The following is a 23,288-nucleotide window of genomic DNA, read 5'->3' as shown; positions in this document are numbered from 1 at the left end:
CGAGATTGATAATGGCCGGCCACTATAAAAATTGTTTTCTAGATTATATATTATAAAATAACAGATAGCCTAAGTGGGAATTAGACAATAAACTACAATTACGCTATTTTAATAATTTTTTATTATTACTTATAGCTTGCATACGGTCTGTCTCCAATTTTTTTCTTTTTTAAAGAAAATCTCTTCTTTATCCTTTGAACAAATACCAATTATACCAATGAGCTTTTGACTAGGACAATTTTCCTTTTTAAGAAAACAAGTTGAATAAATATGTGTAAGAGTAAGGATTTAGACTTGTTTGGTTGCCGATAACCGGTCATTGATAGCTAGTAGCCGATTGCTGATAAATTAACCGTATGATAAAATTTTATTAGCGGTAGATGTTAATTTGTTAAATGACCATTGATGATATAATTCATCGTTAAATATGTTTTATTTATTATATTATATTAATGAATAAATTAATAAAAATAGCTTATGATAATTAAAATATTATAATTAATTTTCTTTAGCTTAATTGTATTTATTATTAAAAATATTTATAAAAGTTATTTTAAAAATAAAAGTTTAAATTTAAATTCTATTAATAAAGTTTTTTAATTTCAAATACCATAATTATAAATATTTTTACTATTTAACTATTAAGGATAATTTTAAAATGATAATTATTTATTATAAAATATAAAAGTTTAATTATATGATATAATTTAAAGTAGGTTATTATTAATAAGTTTTAATAAAAATAATAATGTTCAAATAAGTAAATAAAATTAAATTAGCTATCAACTGATAAAAAAATCTATAAAATAAAGTTGATACAATCAGCAGCTGTGTATTACTAAATCAGTTATCAATTGTTATTTTTTAAATTTTTAATAAATGTTTTAATATAATTATTCAGTAAAAAGTAATTATTAACTACATCAACTGTATCAAACCTCTGAATTAAATATCCAGATAGTTTTATAATAGTGAATTTTTGCATAAAAACTCAGGATATGATGATAAATTTACAAGTTATCTTTAATTGCACTCCTTGTTTTTCAGTCTACTCAATTTCCTTCCGTCTCCCAAACAAGATAATAGTCATTTTTTATCAATTAGTTTTTCAACTTTTAATTCCTCATCTTTGACAGATTTTGTGCCACATTCTTACATTTATTTGATCTCTTTCAGATTCTCTTCCCCCTTTTCACATGATCATGGATCTTATAAAATTGTAAATAAAGAAATAATACATTGCATAAAAAAAGAAGGGTAATATAATATCTTTGTCTGTATTTACAATTTTTTATTTTGAAAAATCTTAGATTATTAAGTTTTTCTTTTTAATTTTTTAATTTATAGAAGAGTCAACGAATTATGAACTACATAAAATGAAGTAATCATTCTTTTACACTCGTCATAAAAATAAAAATTCACCTAATATAAAAATAAAAATTCGAACTCAAAATTTCTCATTTTTAAGAATTTGCTATTTGAGCCGAGTATTAAGTGTTTCTTTAAAAAAAAAAAAGAAGGAGAAATGCATCTTTTGTGTTTTTAATCCAAATAATTGCAATTAAATTATCTTTTTTTTTCCTAAAAAATTGCATTAAAATTATAGAATACCAACTGCATTTTTTGGCTTTTCTAAGTAGAAAACAGAAAAAGAACACATTTATCACTTCCTTTTCTTTCTTCTTTAAATAAGTCAATTAAATTCGACAAACGTGTGTATCTGGTCCAGCATATGGGCCCAACACACAAACGTGATACACAAAGGGAACCCTTTCTTGAAATCTTGCAAATTTGAATTTTTTTTGTTTCTGAAAAGCCTGTTTTACATTATATGTGGACAAGCACCATAATTAGCATCTCACTTTTCATCTTCTTACATTCACAAGAGTGCCTAGTCAGTTTCTTCACAATGCAGAAGACAGCTTGGATTTATTGTGACCACCAGTTGGCTGGTCTTTCAGCATACTATCCAACTCCTTTACAAATCTTTGCATGGCTAGCTTTGGTAAACAAAGGGTAACAAGAACCCCATCTTCACCTTCCTTTTTTCCATATGCTATGTGAAAGCTCGCCACATTACCCTTGGCCGGCCCACCATAAAGTGCTCTGCCCCATCCGAAATCCACCTCATCTAACCTGAGTTTCCCCACACCTGATACTAGGAAGGTCCTCACCATTGTATACCAAGGCCTACACCTGATCACCATCAAATCAGCCACCGACCGCATGTACTCTTCAGTAACATTTGCCTTAGCTTTCCTTACCAATTCCAGTGCATACCCTATTGGTTTTTGACAAAGATCTTCTGCTTTTGCTACTGCTGCTGAGTATGCAATGCAGTTGCCATAATACCCCCTAGGTATTGGAGGGTTAAACTTGTTACGAGCATTGACAATACATATCACACGCATTTCCTCATTGGGGTTTGGTTGAAGTGCAATAGTGCGACATCTCCAGAAAGATGCAGTTATTATTTCATAATCAGAGCAGTTATGGAAGTGAGGGGGTGCAAGCCTTCGAAGTGAAGCTATCTCAGCAGGACCAAGAAAGAAGGAACGATGGTCCTTGTCAGCAAGAGGAACTTGTTCCTCAGTGTCAACCAGATCAACATACTCATGGTGGGCACATGTTATGAGCGGTGGATCCCGTGCATTTAGAAGGTGTCTATCCCATATTGGCAGGACTGAGGGGGCTCTTGCTCCGCGTGTCATCTCACTTACAGTCGACCAGAATTGAAAAAATCCTCCTCCATCACTTATGGTGTGGTTGAGACGAATGGCCAAGATTATTCCTCCACACTTGAGTCTTGTTGCCTGTCATTGAATATCATACAGGAACAATCAGAGTTGATCATTTTCCAACAATCTTAATGTCAAGTTCATAATTGAAAATCTGATGCTCTTAGAGCAAAATGTTCTGTAATCACAGTACAATAAAAGATGCATAAATTTTATAACAATCCTTGCTAATGTACAAGCTTCCTACAAGACCCAACAAAAAATGTTGAAACGGGAAAATTGTACATTTCAATTTAGCTTCAACATGCTTAATGCCTTCACTTCATCTTGAAATGCTTACCAGACACAATGCATTTTTCTTCTTGGTTATGTAAAGTGGCATAAGATACCAGATTAAGGCTAAACTGGATTAGTCTCTCCAAACAGAATATATCTTGATAACTAAATTTTGCCCATTTCTTCTGAAACTAAAAAGAGAACAAAAATGACCCAAGTTAGCATACAAATTTATTGGCTTTAGCCCTTGCCCATAAAAGCATTAAAAATATTGTGCCAATGAAAATTTTTGACTACCCCCAACGGAACTACTTCTTAATTCCAACCTAGTTGAGATCTGCTGTATGGACCATTTCTTCCATTTTAAATCTACAGCACCACTAATATGGCAGAATGCAGCAAATCATCTCCTAAGAGTTTTATAGCTTGAATTTTGCACACATAACTTGACCAGTCCTGTTCAAGACCAGGACGATACTATTTATATAACAAATATTGTCGAACTTTATAGTGGTAGAAGATTGATTGCATAGAGTATCAATTTATGTTCTCTAACATGCAGTTTGATGGAAGATTTTAATTTGATATTAGTTTTGGTATTTATTATATCTAGTTTTCTTTATAGGAAGATCCACGGTATAGTTTCAAGAACGAGATTGAATAATCATTTGATAATGAATTTGAAATTCCTACCAAAAGGCTCTCTCAAACAGGTCTCTGACAGAGTGGACCAAAGCCATATTGCATACCCATGGTTCATCCCATCCACAAGTTCGGGCTTTGACTCTCACGACCTACCAAGATGATTTAATCTGATAGTATCAGCAGCCTAAGTCCAATAATAATTGAACTGAATTACCAAAATTCTACTCTAGATCACTACTGAGTATGCCATTTGCTACTGCTAATGTATACAAATATGAAAACAAAGATTTAGATAGAGATAACCAAAAACCCAATCTGGCCTTGACAGGAATCCGTCCCGTCCCCAACACGACAATAAATCCCCACCTCGTCTATGAAATGGAGAGGCGGTCGATATCCTTGCCTTCATTTTTACAAAATTAATAGATACATACTTTTTAATCAAACTTTTATATTACATTTATATAGTGTATTGTTGAGCAGACAATCTTATTAGTTTTCTTAACTATCAGTTAATATTATATGATACCTAACAAAAGTTTATTTAACAGGCAGTTAAAATATATATAAATTATGAGCATTTATAAGATTATTCAATAAATATACAGAATTCATGTCCTTGCGTCCAAAATTACTTACCCCTTTCCTTCCCATTCTACCCTGATCCTTTGTGGGGTGAGGATGGAAATCTCAAAACCACACTTGCCCGCTATGTCGTTCCTAGATTTAGCTAGAATGCAAATTCCTCCTTCCCTCTAAAAAGACTCCCTTTTTTCATTATAGTCATACCCGTTTCTTCACTTGAGCATTAGAAATGTATCGATGACAAAAAAACATGGAATTTCCTCATTTTTTCCTTTCATTTTTTGTGATGCAAAACAAGAGAGTACCATTGCAGACTATTGCTCTTCCTCCTCCATCATATTGACTGAAAAGAATTCAACAGCATAAATGCTCCTCTTTACCATACTAGTGTAATAATATCAAACAGCAGAACCAGACAAGAGATGAGCTGAATATTCAGCTACTGAATTAGCACCCATCACTTAATTTGATAAATAAGTATCATATACACATCTATCAATTGACTTTATATTCAACGTATAAATAACGCTCATCAAAAATCAATGAACAAAAGAGTAAGGATTTGTATTTGATAAAGAATAAAATACCTGAATAAGCAGCAAAGGACAGTTAATAATCCCACTAGAACCAGGCACATCAGAGAGAAGCTCATCAAAGCAAGGAAAAGGAGGCCTTATAGCATCATCCCCAAACTGATCAAGACTGACATCAGCAAAAGCCTCAACAAACAAGATACCCTCACCAGTACATTCAACAACAAGCTTACGATTATTATTACGCACTTCCCTTAGCCTGCCGGCAAATGGGTAATAAAACACAAGTGTCTCTTCAAGTGCTTTTTTAATGACCTGAAATGGGTCATTTCGTTACATTGAAGGATGGTAACGGTGGAAAAAAATAAGTGGGATCTGAACTCTAAGGCCATCTTGATCATCTATGTCTGATAAGGGTTTGAATTCATGAGGAGTTGGTTTAGCTGGTCTGATAAGTTCTGGTTCATGTCTATAGACATTGAAGACTAGCGCTGGAATCGGTTCTTGCGCTGCCATTATGGATCAACGATTGTATGTTTCCTTAAAGTAAACCCGTTTCCTACAGTCTGAGAAAGCAGATACTCGCAGAGTTATATTATCCACTGGGCCGTAATGTAGTTCTGCTTTCCTTTAAATAATACAAAAGAAAACAAAGGCAAAGGAATTAATGAAAATTAATTTAAGATGAAATAAATCTGGGGTAATTACAAATGCCCTTAAGGTTCCGCATAATTTCGTTCATTGTAATAGTTATTTTTTTTAGTAGTCTTTAATAAATTTTAAGTTAATTAGAATACTAAAATATTACTTTTTATTAATTTAAAAAGACCTTTTTATTTTTATGTGAATCTGTATTAAATTAAAATTTATTTTAAAATCAAATAATGATATTTTCTATTTAAATTAGAAAAGAAATATAGTAATTTATCTTATTTTTTATTTTAAAAAACTTTATATTATTTGTAACTCTTTTTAATAATTGCATACAATATTAACACCTAAATAGATGACAGTTAATATAGAAAATAAAAAAATTTTGTATGTAACATATTAGTTTAATGAATTTTAAGTTAGTAAAAGTACTAAAGTATCACGTTTTATTAATTTAGGAGGACTCTTTTACTTTTATGTGAATCTGTATTAAATTAAAAGTTATTTTAGAATCAAATTATAATATTTTTTATTTAAACTAGAAAAGAAATACAGCAATTTACCTTTTTTTATTTAAAAAAACTTTATATTTTTAAAAGTAATAAAAATACAGAATTAAGCAGACTTTGTAACTCTTTTTAATAATTTCATACAATATTAACACCTAAATAGATGAAAGTTAACATAAAAAATGAAAAAAATATTATTATTATTAAAAAATAAATAATATAGGTGCAAGTTATAATAAATTTCAGAGAAATATTTATAAATCCCCATAAATTATACTTTTCAATTATAAAAACAAATTTTAATTATTTACTATATTATAGTATTTATATATTTTTATAATAATAAATAATTTATAATTAACTGCAATATTTTGGAACAAAAATTTAAATATTAAGGTGGCATTTAATAAAATTAAATGTAAAAAATGGAGTGTTGAATGCTTTTCTTAAATACTGAAAATTATTAAAAAATATATATTTCATGATATTAACTTTAAAATTTTTTATCATTAATTATATGTTTAAAATCACTTAAAATAAAATATTTTAGAAAGCTAGTTATATAATAAGAATATGTTTTGTAACTATATATATATATATAATAGTTATTATAATAATGATACAATAGGTTAAATTTATATCAATTACATAAATATAACTAAATTTTTTTAATTTGTTATTGACAATTACAAAATATAATAAAAATATGTAAATCAATTCATAAAAATAACATTAAGTAAATTTCAGTTTTAACTTTTCAGTTTATGTAATTTACAATTTTAATTATTTTTTTCAAATTGGTCCTAAATTAGTAATAAAAATAAAAAATGTTAACTTTAGATAGTTATGTCTTGGCCAAGTTTAGAATTGTAACTATAATTTTACTACAATTATAATTTAGCGACTATAGTCTTGTCTATCACAACAACTCATCATAATTAATGTATTAACTAAAATTAATCTACTAAATTAGATCGAACTTAAAAAACAATTTACAATAATTTGAATTGAGTTTATGCATAAAATTAGAATTCTTTAAAAGGTGATTATCTCTTATAAAACTTTATATTTTAGAAGATTTTAGTTTCAAATAAAATTACCTAAAGAAATTACTTTATATTTTCTACATAAATGTCACTTACAATAATGTTTTTATTCCAATATAAATGACACTTGAAGAAATTAACGAGATATAAATAATAAATAAAATAATTTAAGAAATAAGGAAGTAATAAAATTTATAGTGATAGTAGTATTTTAATAAAATATTTTTAATTATATATATTTTTGAGTATAATTGAGACTATTAGAAATTTCTCTATAATTGTTTTAAACTATATTTATTTTAAAATGAATAATTTTTTATAAATAATATTGGAGTTGAGACTAAATAAGCTTAAAAATTGAAAAAAAAAAATTTGTTATATACAATTAGGTATTTTATAGTGGAACCGAATTGGGAAAGAAGGAAATTTAAGAAATTGTGCATTTGTTATAGAAATGTACTTTTTACTTACAGTAACGTAACATATATGTATTAAAAAATTTATATTTTGATGTTTAGATGATAATATATAATATATAAAATTAATAAAATATAATATTTAAATTAAATAGAAAATTGTATCATAGAAGGCACATAATTCTCTGTTTTTTGGTTAAAAAATAAAAAGAAAGAACAGTGCTGCGTCTGTGTTCTTTATGATAAAAAACAAATCTTGAAAAACAAAGAACTCCCTTTGGAGCAAAAAACACGAAATACATATATTATACACACACACACACACACACAAAACAAAAGAATTTCAGTCTTTCGTTCTCTCTTTAAGCCCTTCTTTCTCTCTCTATCTATCAATTTCTATAATATCACCTCCAATCCTGTCTCTATTCATTTATTTAATCCCTTTTTTTTTTCTTTTTTTTTTTTTACTTTGTCTTTATTGTTTAATCTTAAGATAAAAACTTATACAAATTTTTCTTCCTTTTATCCTCTCTTGAAATCTTCTACTTATAATATTGATCTCTTATTTGGTTCTGTATTTCTTTATCAAGAACAAATATTGAATCCCTTATTGACAGTGAATCTGGGTGGTTCATGGATCAAAATCATATAATAAGGTTTTGTGGTTTTTGACTTGTAGTGGTGAGAGTGAATGAGAGATATGGGATTAAAATCTGTTGGTGGGCTTTTCAAGTTCTTAGCTAAACTCAAATTGGGTTGTAAAACTCAATTTTCTAATTGCTGATCATTGATATTTTGGTGATGCAAAGGGTAAATTTATAGTTGATGAAGCAATTGTGGCTAGGTGTTTGATTATTGGGGTCTATTTTCTTTATTTTGGATTTTCTTTTGGGGTCAATGGATGAAGTTGGGGCTAATGAAGCACAAGAATTGGAGGCATCTTCTTCTTCTTCTTCAGTTAGGTGGCGGCCGAAGCAGCTAGCTTTCGAGTCTTATATGCCAGGGAATGGAGCTGATCGTAATAAGAAGGAAGCTTTGCGTGTTCTTGTCAGAAAACCTGTAAGCGTTTTGCTTTTTCTTTTCTTTTTTGTTTGGCTTTTATGTAGTTCATTGGATTGCTTCATTGTGAATTTCTTAGTGATTTGTGAGGTCGGGTTTCAGTTTGCATATTAATATGTGAGGCTTACATATGCGAAATGTGAAAACTTTAGAATTTGGAATATGAATTGGTGATGTTCTAGTGGTGAAGTAAATTAATCGGAATTGCATTTTTCTTTCAATATTTGAAGGAACTCCGGGATTCTGTTTGTACAGAGTTGGTGTCCAACATAGTGGCAGCTGTTGCTTTAGATATACATATATCTGTACATTTTCCTAAAACATCAGTATTGAAGAGGCAAATGTGTGATTAGAGTATGATGCTTACCGAATGTATGATTATTATGCTTCAAATGGGTTATTCTGTACCAGATCTTCAAATACAAAATGGGCTTAACTTTTAGATTTCCTTCCTTGAAATGATCAATGTTGCATAGAACATTAAGGATTCACCATTTTGAAACACTAAATCATTGAACTTGATATAAAAGGCAAAAACATAGGTGCCATCTCATACAATTTGGAAACACGAGGGTAACGTTTGGAGGGATGATATAAGCTTTAAATTGGACATAACAACGAAGGTTGAATCTATACATCCTGATTCTTAGAATTTTCTTATTAGAACCTGTTACAAGAACAGTCACTATGTTGCGTAAGTGCAAAAATCTAAAAATTAGAAAGATAGAAAAGCTTCAAATATAGAGATTTTTATGGTTCATGCTTAGCATTATCTACTAAAAGAGTGGAAAATTCATAACAATAGAAGGAAAGAGAATCATCCAAGCCCTAAATCTTAAGATAGCTGAGTTACAAATATTTTGTGGAAGAATAATGTCAAAATTTTGTGCCTTCTTTTGCATAGAGGATCCTAGAACCTAAATTGTTCCAGGAAATTCTTGAGGTGGTTAATTGGTTGGTTGCAAGAGCAGGCATTGATCGAAACAATTCTCTGCCACCATAAATTGAAGGCTTGAGCTCAATCATTTCATTGATGCACAGAAACAATTAGGGAAGAATAAAGGAAATATGTGCACTTGAGAGTTCATGGTTAAGATGCTGTATAGAGCACTGCATAGAGTACATTATAGTAACAACCAAATTAATTTGTATGAAATTGAAATTTAGTCTATTGGGAAGAAAGTGCATAGATGGGGCATCATGAAGGGAAGTGAAGAAGTCAATCCCTATACCTTGTTTATTATTGTCATGTAGATAGCTTTTATTATGGCCCAGATGAAGGAGAGGAAAGAGATGCTTTTATGAGCTTGGTTTGTCGGTAGTTAAGGCTAGACTCTTTTGTTGTTTAAGTTGTTTGCTTTTGCCTTTTGCTCTTTGGAACTCATCTAAGGCCTAGCATACATGGCTAGCACCCTAGTGTGTGTTTAAACTCCTGGGGTGGTCTTCCATGTTTTTCTTTTCCTTTTTTCTTTCATTCATTTAGAGAAGGTAAATAAAAGTGTTCTAGGAGAAATATTTCGGCGAGTGTTGGAAAGGCAAGAAGTATCTATTTGGATTATGAATGTAATAAAAGATATATATGAGAAGCAGTCACAAATGTGAGACTTGTTGGAGGTGACAGAGACAATTCCCTTTCATGATAGCTTTATAACGAGTATTTGATTCAGTTCTTATCCCTTTGCCCATTGATAAATGAATTAATTAGGCATATTCAAGATGTATTCAAGATGATATCCCATGTTCTATGCTATTTGCTGATAATGTTCTTAGTTCTCATAGGTGAAACCAGCATTGCAGCGAACTGAAAGTTGAAAATTTGAAGAATTTCTTAGTATTTAAAAGTTCTATGCTATTCAACTGTGGTTAGAGACACAGGACATGAAGTGAAATTGGGTGAAGAGGTGTGTGACCATTTCTGTTATCCAGGTTCCATCATGTGAAAAGAGGAAAATATGGGAAAATTGGGAGGATAGCTCCTATGTGATTAAAGTGAGATAATAGATTTTGAGAAGTGAGTAAAATTGGGTGAAGAGGTCTCAGTGATCTTTTCTGTTATCCAGGTTCCACACGTGAAAATAGGAAAATATGGGAAAATTGGGAGGATACTCTTATGGGATTAAGGTGAAATGATAGATTCTGAGAAGCGATCTTATGATTGTAAAGTTTCTGCTAAGCCAAACGAACATTTTATGAGAATGATTAGACTATGCTCTATGGAATTAAATGCTAGGCAGTTGAAATAATATGTGTGTTGCTTGAATGAGAATTTGAGGTGGTTATGTAAAAATACAAGAATGGATTGGACAAGAGATGCTTGTATTCGATGATGGAAGGCAAAGGTGCAAATCATTGAGGACAAGTCCTAGTATGATCAATTGAGTTGATTTGACCTCAAAAAGACCTAGAGATGCATGGCCAATGGCTTCTAGTGGAAGGAGAGAATGATGGGAGAGTTAGACCTAAAATGAGATGCGTAGAACCTGTACTACCTCAATAAGCAAAGCTGAATGGAAGATAAGGACTTGTATACCAACTTTAGTGGCCTCAATTAGGTTGGGATTGAGTCTTGGGTAAGTTGAGTAGATCATCTATTATTAATGAATTAAAAGAAGTTTAGGAGTTTCATGCTTGCTGTTGGTTTGCACAATATTGATGACTAATACCTTCTCAGATGTATGCTTCCATGTTTCAATCCTTACAGTAATAATGAGATTGCTTCAGTGATACAGGTGAGTGATGTTGATTGTTGGCATAAGTGGTACAGTTTATACTCTCTTCCAATGGATTATGTTGCTTAGAACACATGGGACCTAAGTATTAAAAACTTTCTACACATATTATTCCTACATTTGTTTCCATCTTGGCCAAAAGCAGTACTCAAAGTCTTGAATCCAGTAGAATAGGGATATATGATCTCTTCCTTGTTTACTTGTTGGCCTTGCGTGATTTCTATTGTTCTTATTTTGCAAGGTTTAGTTTTAGGGTTCTTTGTTTTTTTATCCAAAATCTATTGAACTGCAAAACCCTCAATGTCCTAATCCTTGATCAATTGATTTTGTTTCCTCAAAAGTATTTAGATGGATCAAATTGGGATCTGGCCTAGTCTTGTTAAAATTTGCTTGTGATTAATCTTTAATTTCTGATAACTGCAAGCTGCAATTAAAAACTTCATGATTATTAGAATTAATTTTGGTTTACATATGAAAATAGGTAATTGCAGAAATCCTGATGGCAGTATGCATATAGTTTTGGGACTTTACATGATGTTTAAATTTACTCGGTTTTCTTGTGTAACCATAAATATTGACAATAATTACCAGATTGATGTTATTCAGGACTCATGTAGGTCGCTTGTATCGCATTCAAGATTAGATACATAAGGGCATCCGAGGTTTTTTTAGCTTTTGGATCTGAAAAACTCGACATTGCCTGTGTGGACAAAGATATTGGAGTTTTGGGTATGGTATCGAAGTATCGGTGTCAGGAAAAGTGTAATGAATCAGACTGAATTGGTTCATGTCAGACCATAACTGCCACAGCTAGCGTGAATGTTAAAAACTATTAGCAAAGTGAATAAATTTGAGTATGCAATATATTAATCAAATTAACAACTAAAGGAATATTTTATTGAATTGAAAGCACAATATACTTAAAATAGTTACGATAAGTTACAACAGAAGATGATAGTAAAAGATATAAAAAAAGAACCACCTTTTTGGCTAAAGAATCCTTCTTTCTTTCCTTGTGGGAAATTCCAACTCAAATAAGTTACTTTCAAAGTTTATTTGCTAAAGAAAGCTTTGGTAAAAGGTCTCTTTAAATTTGGGAAGCTGAAAAGAAGGGATAGGGTTAGAAAATGTCAGTAGAGTTTGAACAAAAAAAACGAAGAAAACTGAGCCGTCCCCATTTCTTAGATCTAATAACATATGGGATATAACATAACTGGTGCCCGAAATCCTGTTATGAAACAGATTATACATAATATATTGCCCAAAAGCCTGCAGTTCTACCTATTAGGGTCCATATGATGATCCTATAAATTGATAGACCTGCCTTTGACTGCCTCTTTCTCAGTTTGTGTGTTCATCTGCCTTCTAGTTTACTGCCTCTTATTCTTTATGGAACAGTCCATTGAACTGCCATTTTGTCTTTTAACTTGTGTAACATCATTTCTTTGATTTTGTCTTTGTATAAGTAGTTGGAGCACTCTTGGGTCGAAATTGTATGAGACAGATCTTTTTGCTGACTGGCAGCTTTTAATGTGCGCAGTTGGTGGCAAGACTAACCAAAGAAATAGTTGAGACATATCAAATATGCAATCCACAGTTCAAGTATTCTGAAGAATTAAATCCTAAAAGATATTTGACCAGCCCATCGATTGGAGTCTTGAATGATGGATATGACAATGTGAATTCTGATCTCATTCTGACTGTAAACTTTCCCTTGGTCAATCTAGAGACACAAAGAAGGTATGCTCATGGCTGTCATTTTTATTTCCTCAATAATGTTTTGCCTTTTTGCTGAATAAAATCTTTCATTGTACTTGTTGTACACTGTTGGTGAAAGTTTGTGGATAACCTTAATGGGAAGTGTGCTGGATCTATAGGCAAATATGTTTCAAGGTGACTAGTTATTGCTGGAAATTATGATTTGAGATAAACATCTAGGGTTTTGGGGCTTACATGATGGATTATGCTTGGAGCAATCTGTACCTGGAAATTGATGCATTGCATTTTAAATAAGAGAAAGTAGAATGGTGAAGAAACAGATCACAGAAGCAAGAAAGGTCGTGTAGAAGTAATAAAATGATCCTCCTTGCGCACATTGGGTCCATTTTAAAGTTTGATGAACATGCAAAAATCAATATACTCTTGCTGTTAATGGTTTGTCTTCCAAAATCCAAAGAAAGATTATATAATTGAAACATTTCTTAGTTCAGCTTGTGATGACCTCTAAAGTCCAGGGTGTTTTCTGCGGCTATTCCTAAAATTAATTTCAAGAATCTTGATTACCTGTTTGCAGATACATTGTAAAAGATGTTCTTGGCCATGGAACATTTGGGCAGGTTGCTAAATGCTGGGTTGCAGAAACAAATAGTTTTGTTGCTGTAAAGATAATTAAAAATCAACCAGCTTACTATCAGCAAGCCTTGGTTGAAGTATCTATTTTGACCACGGTAAATAGACTTGATTTTGATTGTATGTCTCCCAGTAGTTGTGATATTAGTACTGAAATTTCTGTAATTGCACTTTACAGTTAAACAAGAAGTATGATCCTGAAGATAAGCATCACATTGTCCGAATATATGATTATTTCGTATTTCAGAGGCATTTGTGCATTTGCTTTGAACTGCTCTACACAAATCTGTAAGTTATAGTAGCCGCCTGTACTTAGTTTGTAAGTAGCTTTGTGCTGGATTCTTCATCTTTAGATGGCATTTCTTATCTTTCTATGCATAAATATTGTATAATTTTTTAGGTACGAGCTTATCAAGCTAAATCAGTTCAGGGGTTTATCATTGAGCATTGTCCAATTGTTCTCTAAGCAGGTTTAGCAATATTATCTTAGAAGTTAAATTGCAGGTGTCTGACATCTTTATTTGAAGTTGCTCATATTCTTTTTTTTCCCTTTGTACTTCTGAAAAGATTTTACATGGATTGGCTCTGTTAAAAGATGCTGGGATTATTCATTGTGATTTGAAGCCGGAAAACATTCTGCTATGCACAAGGTGAATTACTATCTTGATGAGTTTTTGGCAGAAAGTCTATAATAGCTATTTGTTTCTTTTCAATTCGAATTCTTTTGCTGTGCAATACCAGTGTGAAGCCAGCAGAAATTAAAATAATTGACTTTGGATCAGCATGCATGGAGGATCGTACTGTTTACTCCTATATCCAGGTTCACATCTCTGTTTATTACTATCCTTTTTTCTTTTTGATCATGCTGAAGTCCTTATAATTGCATATATCTGTTTATTCTGCAGAGTCGTTATTACAGATCTCCTGAAGTCCTCCTTGGATACCAGTATCCTTTTAATATATGGCACTGCTACGTTTTTTCTGTTGCTTGCATATCTGTATGTGCCAGTTTTAAAATATTATAAAATTTAATTTGGAATTTGTTTGAATTTGCTAGTGCACATGTGCAGATGTAGTTTTCACTGAGAATGTTGACTGTTTCATATAAGCATAAAAATTGGGTTTTATTGGAAACGGAGAGTGCCTGCTATGGTTGGATTTGCAACATTAATTTCCATGCTTTATTCTTCCTGTACAATATTTACTTCCTTCAGATTTCTGATTGATAAATTGTAATTATGGTGTTCATTTGTATGAAAACGACATGCAGGAGAATGTTTACCTAATTACCTCATTTCTTAAGTTTGGTGCAACATCGGTTCAATAAGTTGAGACGAATAGACCATATATCTTCCAGATGAAAGGGTGGTTTAGATTAGCTCGTGAGTTATGTTCGTAGGCTGGAATCAAGGTGGGGATCCTATATTCCAATCTTACCCTGAGTAGAAGATTTTTCGTTTTTGCATTTTAAAGACCACAATAGATTTTCTGCTATTGAAAAGCCTTTTAAAATATCTTCAGTGACTATCAACTGTTTTTTCCATCATTTAAGTTGCAACCACAGTTGGTGGTTAGCCATCGCCTGAGGTATCCTGTTATACTACAATGGTCACTGATATCTGGCGTTCACTGCCAACTATTGAAAATCATTACCTCGCATGCTTTTGGGCTTGTGATGCTCTACTACCATTGATTATTATCACTATCTACCTTATCATCTTCAGTAGAATGTATCATGCTTTAATTCCAATCGTTTGCCATGCTGATAGCAAGATTTTTACCTTCCAGTGCGAATTTTTTCTGACATTAATCCTAGAATGTACCCTATATCATATTCTAAGTGCTCTACGGCCCTTGATGGACAGTCATCTCAATATCGATCTGTATTCATACTTCATCCTGCTGTCATGGGTCTTTAGCTTGGACCTTAACCCTTGCCAGATATACTACATCCATTGACATGTGGTCTTTTGGGTGCATAGTCGCAGAACTGTTTCTAGGATTGCCACTCTTCCCTGGAGCTTCAGAATTTGATCTTTTGAGGAGAATGATCGAAATACTTGGGTAAGTCTCTTTATGTTCTGGTGGTAGCTAAGGGGTTATTGACATTTTCTTAAGCTCCTATTTAGTCATTGCAATTTAGTATTGATTGCATTATCCGATATCCTGTTAATATCACCGAGCATTCACAAGGAAAAGAAAAGCACTTATAATTGCTGTATCAGTATCAGTGGAAAAATGTCCTCGAAATCCTTGTTTAAGACAATTATTTCTATGTTCTAAGAGTAGTTAGCACTGAGCAATAAGCAAAATCACATGATCCCCATTTCAAAAGCTATTATTTATATTATATTTTATTACATTATAAATGTTTGATGATGGTACTGCATGCTGCTTACTTTTTAATATTTATGTTTTATTTAATTATATTGTAAAATCTTACATGAATAATCAGTATAAGTCTTTAGAGTACAGATTACAGGTTGATTATTGAATTTTGAATTTGACGGCAATATGCTATAGAAACTTCCTATTTTCCTTTTTTGTGTTTAGTAGGAATAATGCAATCTCTAAAACTAAGGAATGTATGATATGAAAGATATTCTTTTGATGGAATTGATATACACAAGTTATAAGAACAATTTATTTATTTACATGGATATGTATATTTTTATTAATTAATGTTAGAAATTTGAACCAAATCTTATGGTTCGATTCCGATTCTCGATTTGCAATTCACAAAATGAGGATTTCAATTCTTGATTCGTACCTCAATTTGAATACTATGGTTGAGATACATTAGATGAGTTCCTCTCATAGTTGCTTAAAGCCTATTCTAAATAGAAGGATAATTATCCTATCAAATGCAATTACCAGAAATTGGCATTTGGTAAACAAGCCTTGTCAAAAAATTTCAGAACTTTTGATGAGATCGAGTTGTTTACTATTTATTCTATAATATCTGAATCTCTTAATTTGGTAAATCTTACTCACAGATATTTATTAAACAAGACCTAACATCATTTAATCAAGATACAAACTAAGTTGTCAAGCTTATGCAGGCTGCTGCTTCAGTGGGATGTCAGATAAGAGTTGTTCTGCTGTTAGGGGAGAACGTAGAATGAAAAAACGTGCAGAATTTGATGATAGCAACAAAAATTTAGCATAGAAGAGGCTTTTGAGACTTCAATGACCTTTACATCTGTGCAACCAAATAGTATTGTCACCCTCATGTGAGCCTCTTTCTGGCTGTCCACCGTGGACTTATCCACCAAAAGCGATATGTCTAAGATAGATCTTATTGTTCCCTTGCATTGGTTTGTTCATTGACATTTTATTCTTTGTTTATCTTGTAGCAGGAGAGGCTTCCATAGTGTAGTTTAATTTGCCTTTCTAAGAAAAATAGAAAAGGATTTAATTGGTGACCATCTTCTGGGACTTGCTTGGAGATATTTTTTTGATCTTATTGTCATCTTGCGAGCTGCTCCTAATTGTATGAGCTGCTGCGGGTTATATTGTTGTCTCTTTTTGGCCATAGCTAGTGGAATATAGCAGTGTGAATGTCACGCTACTGTTTGATGGCACTGAAAGTAATGGTTTACTGTTCTCCTCACCTTTTCTGATTCACTCTTATGGATTTCAAAAAGCAATAACATGCTGTATCTGAAGTACGCCAACCATTATTGCATGTTATTTTCTATTTTTGCCACTGTATGCAGTAGCTCTTTTCATGTTTCCTTTGTCTTTGTTGCTTTAAAGAATTTATTTATTAGAATGTGTCAGCCAACCAAATGGCTACGCCTTTGCAACTGTTTTCAATGGCCTTTCTATGCGTGGTTTAATATTTGCAGTGGACAACCCCCTGATTATCTACTAAAGGAAGCAAAAAATACGAGCAAATTCTTCAAGTGCATTGGAAGTGTCCACAATGTAGATCATGGTGATATGTCATTGGGAAGCAAAAGTGCTTACCAAGCATTAACAGTGGATGAATATGAAGTTGTAAGTGTTCATCTTCTAATTTTTGGAGTTAGAGGAATATCAGTTGATAGACGGAAAGGAATGGCTATGTTTTTCTCGTTAGAGCTTATGCAGAGGCAAATCATGTTGTCTTTACTTTCATCTTCTGTTATTTTGTGTCCTTGCTTTCTGTGAGGCCTGATTCTGATGGGTACTGGTTTGTGCACAGAGGGAGTTGAAGAAGCCATCTATCGGAAAGGAGTATTTCCATCATAAGAACCTTGAGGCAATTGTTACAAATTATCCTTACAGAAAGAATTTGCCACAGGAAGACATTATGAAAGGTTGTTCTTACACCACTAGCATCTGATTATGTCAAATAACTGTTCTTTAACGTTAACTTTTTGGAGTTACTGATGGCTGTTGTGTAATTAACAAAAAACAGAAAGTCAAATACGATTAGCATTGATTGATTTCTTGAGAGGGCTTGTGGAGTTTGATCCTGCAAAAAGGTGGTCCCCTTTTCAGGTAATTTAATTTGTTCCAGTTAGCAATTCCGTCACGACTTATACGCTCGATTACTCCGTCATTGCAATATAAATTTGCAGTTGTGAATAATGGATTTATAACTCATATACCTGCAGGCTTCAAGACACCCTTTTGTAACTGGGGAACCTTTCACCTGTCCTTACAAGCCTCCTCCAGAGAGTCCTCGCATGGTAAGTAGAGGACATTGTCAACCCTTCTTTTCACTTATCTTTTGAGAGTCAGTTCTATTCACTTGTCAAATTGACCTTTGGAGCTTTTATTTTGGGTATTTTATCAAACAGTTGCTCCCATGCTTGGATTGATTTGTGAAAAGGAATTTCCTGGATCACTACAATATTTTAATGTTAAGTGGGCTTGTGTTCTCTTGGTATTATTACCTATAATTCATTTAGCTCTTTCATTTAGTTAAAGTCAGGACATTTTGCTACCTTCCATTTAGTGTGTTATTTACTTCTTCAATAGTAGATGTTTTTCGTTCCCCAAAAATTATGAAGCTTGAAGGAGCTTAGTCCCAACATGGGTCGCCTTGATGCTTGACATCTTTTTAATTAATTAAAATTGTGAGTAACCCTTTCTTAGGTACATGTTGCACCTCCATGTCTTCTTAAAGTTGTTGTTTTTATTTGGAAATGTCCACTTCTGAAGAGGCAGGTTTTGGTTACAACTTATCTCAGATTTTTCATCTATGAAATGGAATCACAAAAAATGGAAGCTGAAAAAGATTGAATAGGTGTTCTAAATTGGTGGTTGTTTTTTCTTTCATTCAACTTTTCCTTCAATCTACATCCCTCTCCATTTTTTATGGATTAGGCTGTCTTTTACTCCATTATATATGGTTTTATTCTTCGGTTACTTTCGACATGGGAGGTTGGGCATATCTATACATTTTTGTTTAATGATACTCATCTCTCTCTCTCTCTCTCTCTCTCTCTCTCTCTCTGCAGCCTGTTGCACAAAATTTTAAGGTGGACCATCACCCAGGTGGTGGGCATTGGTTTGCTGCGGGTCTTTCTCCTAATGTGAGCTTCTTGCCCCTTAAAGTATGTCATGGTTTGTTATAATTAATGGACACTGCACAATATTCAATAAAAGAAAAAGTGGCGTTGAAATTATACAAAATTTGTTCAAGCAAATTCTTTTACCATTGTGGCTCATTTGGCCTGGTGCAAATAAATTTGTTGGCACTCAGATGCTGAATAAGGAATTTGAGGAAGAAAATTTACAACAATTTTACTTTCAATGCAGATTCCAGGCAGGACCAGAGCATCCCTTCATAATAGCCCTCACTTTCAAGTGGTTCCATATGCACATGGTAATAGCTATGGCAGTATAGGAAGCCATGGCAGCTACAATGATGGTATTGGCCTTGGAAGCAGTTATGGAAGTTATGGAGATGGCAGCAATATGTTTGCATATTATTCACCAGTTGGCCCATCTGGGATGAACATGCACCCACAGGCTGGTCTATCAATGCTTGGAAGTAGTCCAGATGCAAGACGGAGGTTTATTCCATACTCACATCCAAATGGAATTGGTATGAGTCCGTCAACAGGAAATTTTGCACCACTCCCTCTTGGCACCAGTCCCTCACAATTTACTCCACCAAATTCCTACAGTCAAGTGTCAGCTGGTTCTCCTGGGCACTATGGTCCAACTTCACCAGCAAGAAACAATTGTCATGGATCACCTTTAGGAAAAATGGCTGCAGTTACCCAATTCAATAGAAGAAAAAGTTGGGGGTATTCTGGAAGTTCCCAGAATCAAGAGAGTCCACAATCTTCACATTGGCAAGGACAGTTTGCTGATGGAACCAGTTCAAGCCAGCCTGAGGGAAATCCTCCAATACTTGGAAGTTCACCCTCACATCGGCAGTCAAATTCCAGTACTGCAAGCTGGATGCAGCAGCATGGAGGTGGTGGAATTACTGCCGGTCACTCTGCCATTCAGAATATGCCAGGCTCTTTCAAGCCTTCTAGCATGCAATTTCCTCAAAATGCAGGACCGGCTTTTGATAAGCCCGAGGCTAGCCTGTCATTGCCTGATCCAGGAGATTGGGATCCTAATTACAGGTAGGCAAATAGAGATCTCCTTTTGCAACTTAATCTTTAGCTGCATCAAAAGTCCAGATTCAGTTTGGATGCAATTTTGCATTATTGATTTAAAATATAGTTATACTTACTCTTACACTGTTCATGTCATTTGCAAATGAACTCTAAGTAGAATTCATTTGCAAATAAATCTCTATGATTGTTTTTGTTACATAATAATTGTAGAATTCACTTCAAATAAAATGTGTTATATCTAGAATAAATTACAATAAGAAAAAAATCCATAGAGAGAGAAGACATGAGAGAAAAATGTGAGAGAAAATAAAATGAAATAGTAAAATTGATAGAGGTATTTGGTCTTATGAAATATATTGACTTGCTAATGTGGAGGCTTTAGTTTAGTTATAATTAATTCCATAAATTTAATCAAGTAGAATTCTAAATGAACTTTTATTTCAACCAAACACATAAACTTTGGATTTGTAAGTGGATTCCATAAAATTTTATGGAAATCATTTCAACCAAACACAATATTTATTGAATTCGAGTGATTTATTGCAACAAGTCAGCTGAAAACCAATGTGATGCTTAAATTTATTTGACCCTATTGTTTGCTAAGGAATCAAATTGAATTGGAGACAATAAGAGTGTTTTATTAATTTTTCTTAAATGATGTGATCTGGTGAGCCTTCTCTCTGGTGAGTTACCACCCGGCCAAGATTTTGATGGATACTTTAGGTAGGGGGTAAGCATTTGGTTTATTTGGTCGGTTCGAAAATTCTAAACTCGAATTAATTTCTAAAGTGGACTGAATTACATTAGAATTAACCAAACCAGAAAATGTAGTTTGGTTCAGTCGGTTTATTGGGATTTAGGCTTTCTATTGGACCTATACTTTTGGCCCAAAGTAAATAAAAAAATAACAAATATTTTATATTCTAATTGATTTTAGCAAGATTATATATCTCAAAGTATATAACCTACTGCAAATTCATTGGTACAATTTAGTAATTCAGTTTATAATGCTCTCCTTTAGCTTAAAATGGAGGTTACTAAAAGGGTTGTAGTGTGTTATAAATCAGCATTAAGCATATTTCTGTTACCCCATATACTGTATCTTGCCGAATTACCACCTGTAATTATGATTGAAGAAATCAATTTCCACACCATTGCGATAATTGTCAACTCTCTAATTGTAGGCAAAGATATTCTTGATCGGATGCATGATAGAATAAATTTCATTTATTTTGCTAAAGCAGTTATAGATTTTAATATGGAATTGTGATCATGCTTCTTTCTATAGTGGTAATACAAATTATATTTAGAATCCATACTGCATACTGAAGATTCCCTCTATTTATGTGAAAAGATAAAATTGCATCATGGTTGCCATTTGAGTTCTACATAATTTTTTTTGAATGAAGTCTTGTAGAGCTTGTAATTGCCATAGAATGCATTGTTTATTCAGGATCACATGGCACATTTATTTATTTTAATTCTCCACCTTTCTGGTATATGTACAGCATGCTGGATCTGTATATTTTTGTTAGTATTAATCATCGAACTTAACAGAAGTATAATGCAATGGCAATTTGGATAGTAATAGCGCTTTCACCTGGAATTATCAAGTAATTTAAAGCCCTATGCTTATTTGTTTGTCTTGTTGTCATGGCATCAATTATTCATGTTCCAGTGATGAACTTCTTCTACAAGAGGATGGTTCAGATGTTAGCTCCATAAACACTGAGTTCAATAAAGGCATGCATCTTGGTTCAGGCGATCCATCAGTTACTTTCGGAAGATCAAACCGTGCGTCAAACCAGAGCTCCAGTTCATTAGTTCAAAGGTATGCTTGGCATCTCTTGACTATATCATATGGCTTTTTCCCATTGCATATAGCTATCTTTAATTTATTGACTGAACTTCGACATACAGAATTATCTTTTTGAAGTATTGCATTGTTTTATTGTTTGCTGATAATGGTGTAGCTTCACATTAATCAAATAATATGTGAATGGATATGCACTGTGAATGTCAAATATTTTATTTTTAAAGAACTTGAAGTTTTGGTGACAAAATATGGAAGCTGTTGATTGACAAAGTGTTCCATATAGATAGTTAAATGTTTTGGGATTGGTCAGTCTTTTAGGTATAACAATGTCACTCCGGTTTGTTTGTTTATTTATTTATTTATGTATATATATATATATATATACTGTTTTCTTAGCACCTATCGTTTTTATGCTATGTGCATCAGACAAAATGGACCTGTACAATTTGCGCACCCAGAGGCTGGCAGCCCTCCTTCAGCTCATGACTTGCATGCTGGATATGGCCGTTCGATGTCAAAGCCTTCACATTTCATGCCACATATCTCACAGAACTCACCAAGCCGTTTAGGACAGCAATCCCTTCCACGCTGCAATCATGGGAGGCCTGCTGTTCGGGGTAGTGAATGGAATCATATTAAGGTCCAGCCCCCCCAACCCAACTTTAGTTCTGGGGGCCCACATTCTCCAGGAAACAGTTCAATTAATAATGGCATGCCATGGGGTACTTCCTTTTACATTGACATGCCACTTCCTATGTGCTTAGTTTTCTGTGGGAGCAACGTATGTTAAACTACATAGTTTTTGGGGGAGATGGGATATATTGATACGATTGTAACTGATATTACATTCTGTTGCAGGGCGTAGGGCCAACTATCCTGTCACAAGCATTCCACCGGCATCCCGAGGCAGAAAAGACTACGGAAGGATTGCCTAGTTTTGGAATCAGCTTATTTTTTTTTTAACTCTTGAGGGGTTATGTTTTGAGTGTTGGAAAGAAAGTTGTACTCATTAGTTCACAAGCCTAGTGGGCTCATGCTAAGAAAATCCTCACCCAGACATGTTCATTCATTGTGCTTGCATAAATATAATTCATGGTTGTGGTTTCTTCTTTCTTCCTCCAAACATTTCACTTGCAAATGTCTGTTAATTTCCCTTTCTCATTTCCTCCTCTCCACAATTCTGTGGCAGTTGCTTATCTAACTAACCTGAAGATCTCATTTGTTTGAAGGGGTCTAACCTGTTTATTGAAAGCGTAATTTGCAGCTGCCGCAAAGTATTTCAGTTGGGCGTTAGAGGTCGAAGGTGACGACTGGAGTATTCAAGTAGGTCATGACACTATGTATTGTGATGTTGAGGAATTGTA

General features: G+C 33.0%; 1 protein-coding gene and 1 pseudogene across 2 annotated transcripts; one reads left to right on the top strand and one right to left on the bottom strand.

The window, feature by feature from the left end:
- Nucleotides 1-1,771: 1,771 nt before the first annotated feature.
- LOC8284282 lies at nucleotides 1,772-5,383 on the bottom strand (annotated as a pseudogene).
- Nucleotides 5,384-7,636: 2,253 nt separating this feature from the next.
- Nucleotides 7,637-23,033, top strand: LOC8284284 (dual specificity protein kinase YAK1 homolog). 2 transcript variants are annotated; one of them, XM_015722276.3, is made up of 18 exons: nucleotides 7,637-8,458; nucleotides 12,728-12,927; nucleotides 13,481-13,634; nucleotides 13,715-13,824; nucleotides 13,937-14,006; nucleotides 14,104-14,186; nucleotides 14,278-14,356; nucleotides 14,442-14,482; nucleotides 15,478-15,600; nucleotides 17,388-17,538; nucleotides 17,726-17,840; nucleotides 17,942-18,024; nucleotides 18,141-18,215; nucleotides 18,990-19,085; nucleotides 19,291-20,114; nucleotides 21,787-21,939; nucleotides 22,351-22,646; nucleotides 22,783-23,033. In XM_015722276.3, the coding sequence occupies exons 1-18, from the start codon at nucleotides 8,297-8,299 to the stop codon at nucleotides 22,857-22,859; spliced, it is 2,892 nt and encodes a 963-aa protein (XP_015577762.2). In that variant the 5' UTR covers nucleotides 7,637-8,296; the 3' UTR covers nucleotides 22,860-23,033. The 2 variants fall into 2 exon arrangements, with proteins under 2 accessions (XP_015577762.2, XP_015577763.2); XM_015722277.3 differs by having other exon boundaries at nucleotides 7,638-8,458; nucleotides 18,990-19,064.
- Nucleotides 23,034-23,288: the final 255 nt, after the last annotated feature.

Source organism: Ricinus communis, chromosome 10, assembly GCF_019578655.1.
Source record: "Ricinus communis isolate WT05 ecotype wild-type chromosome 10, ASM1957865v1, whole genome shotgun sequence".
Lineage (NCBI taxonomy): Eukaryota > Viridiplantae > Streptophyta > Magnoliopsida > Malpighiales > Euphorbiaceae > Ricinus > Ricinus communis.
Note: the sequence above shows the minus strand (reverse complement) of the source record. Positions and strands in the feature narration are given on the sequence as shown.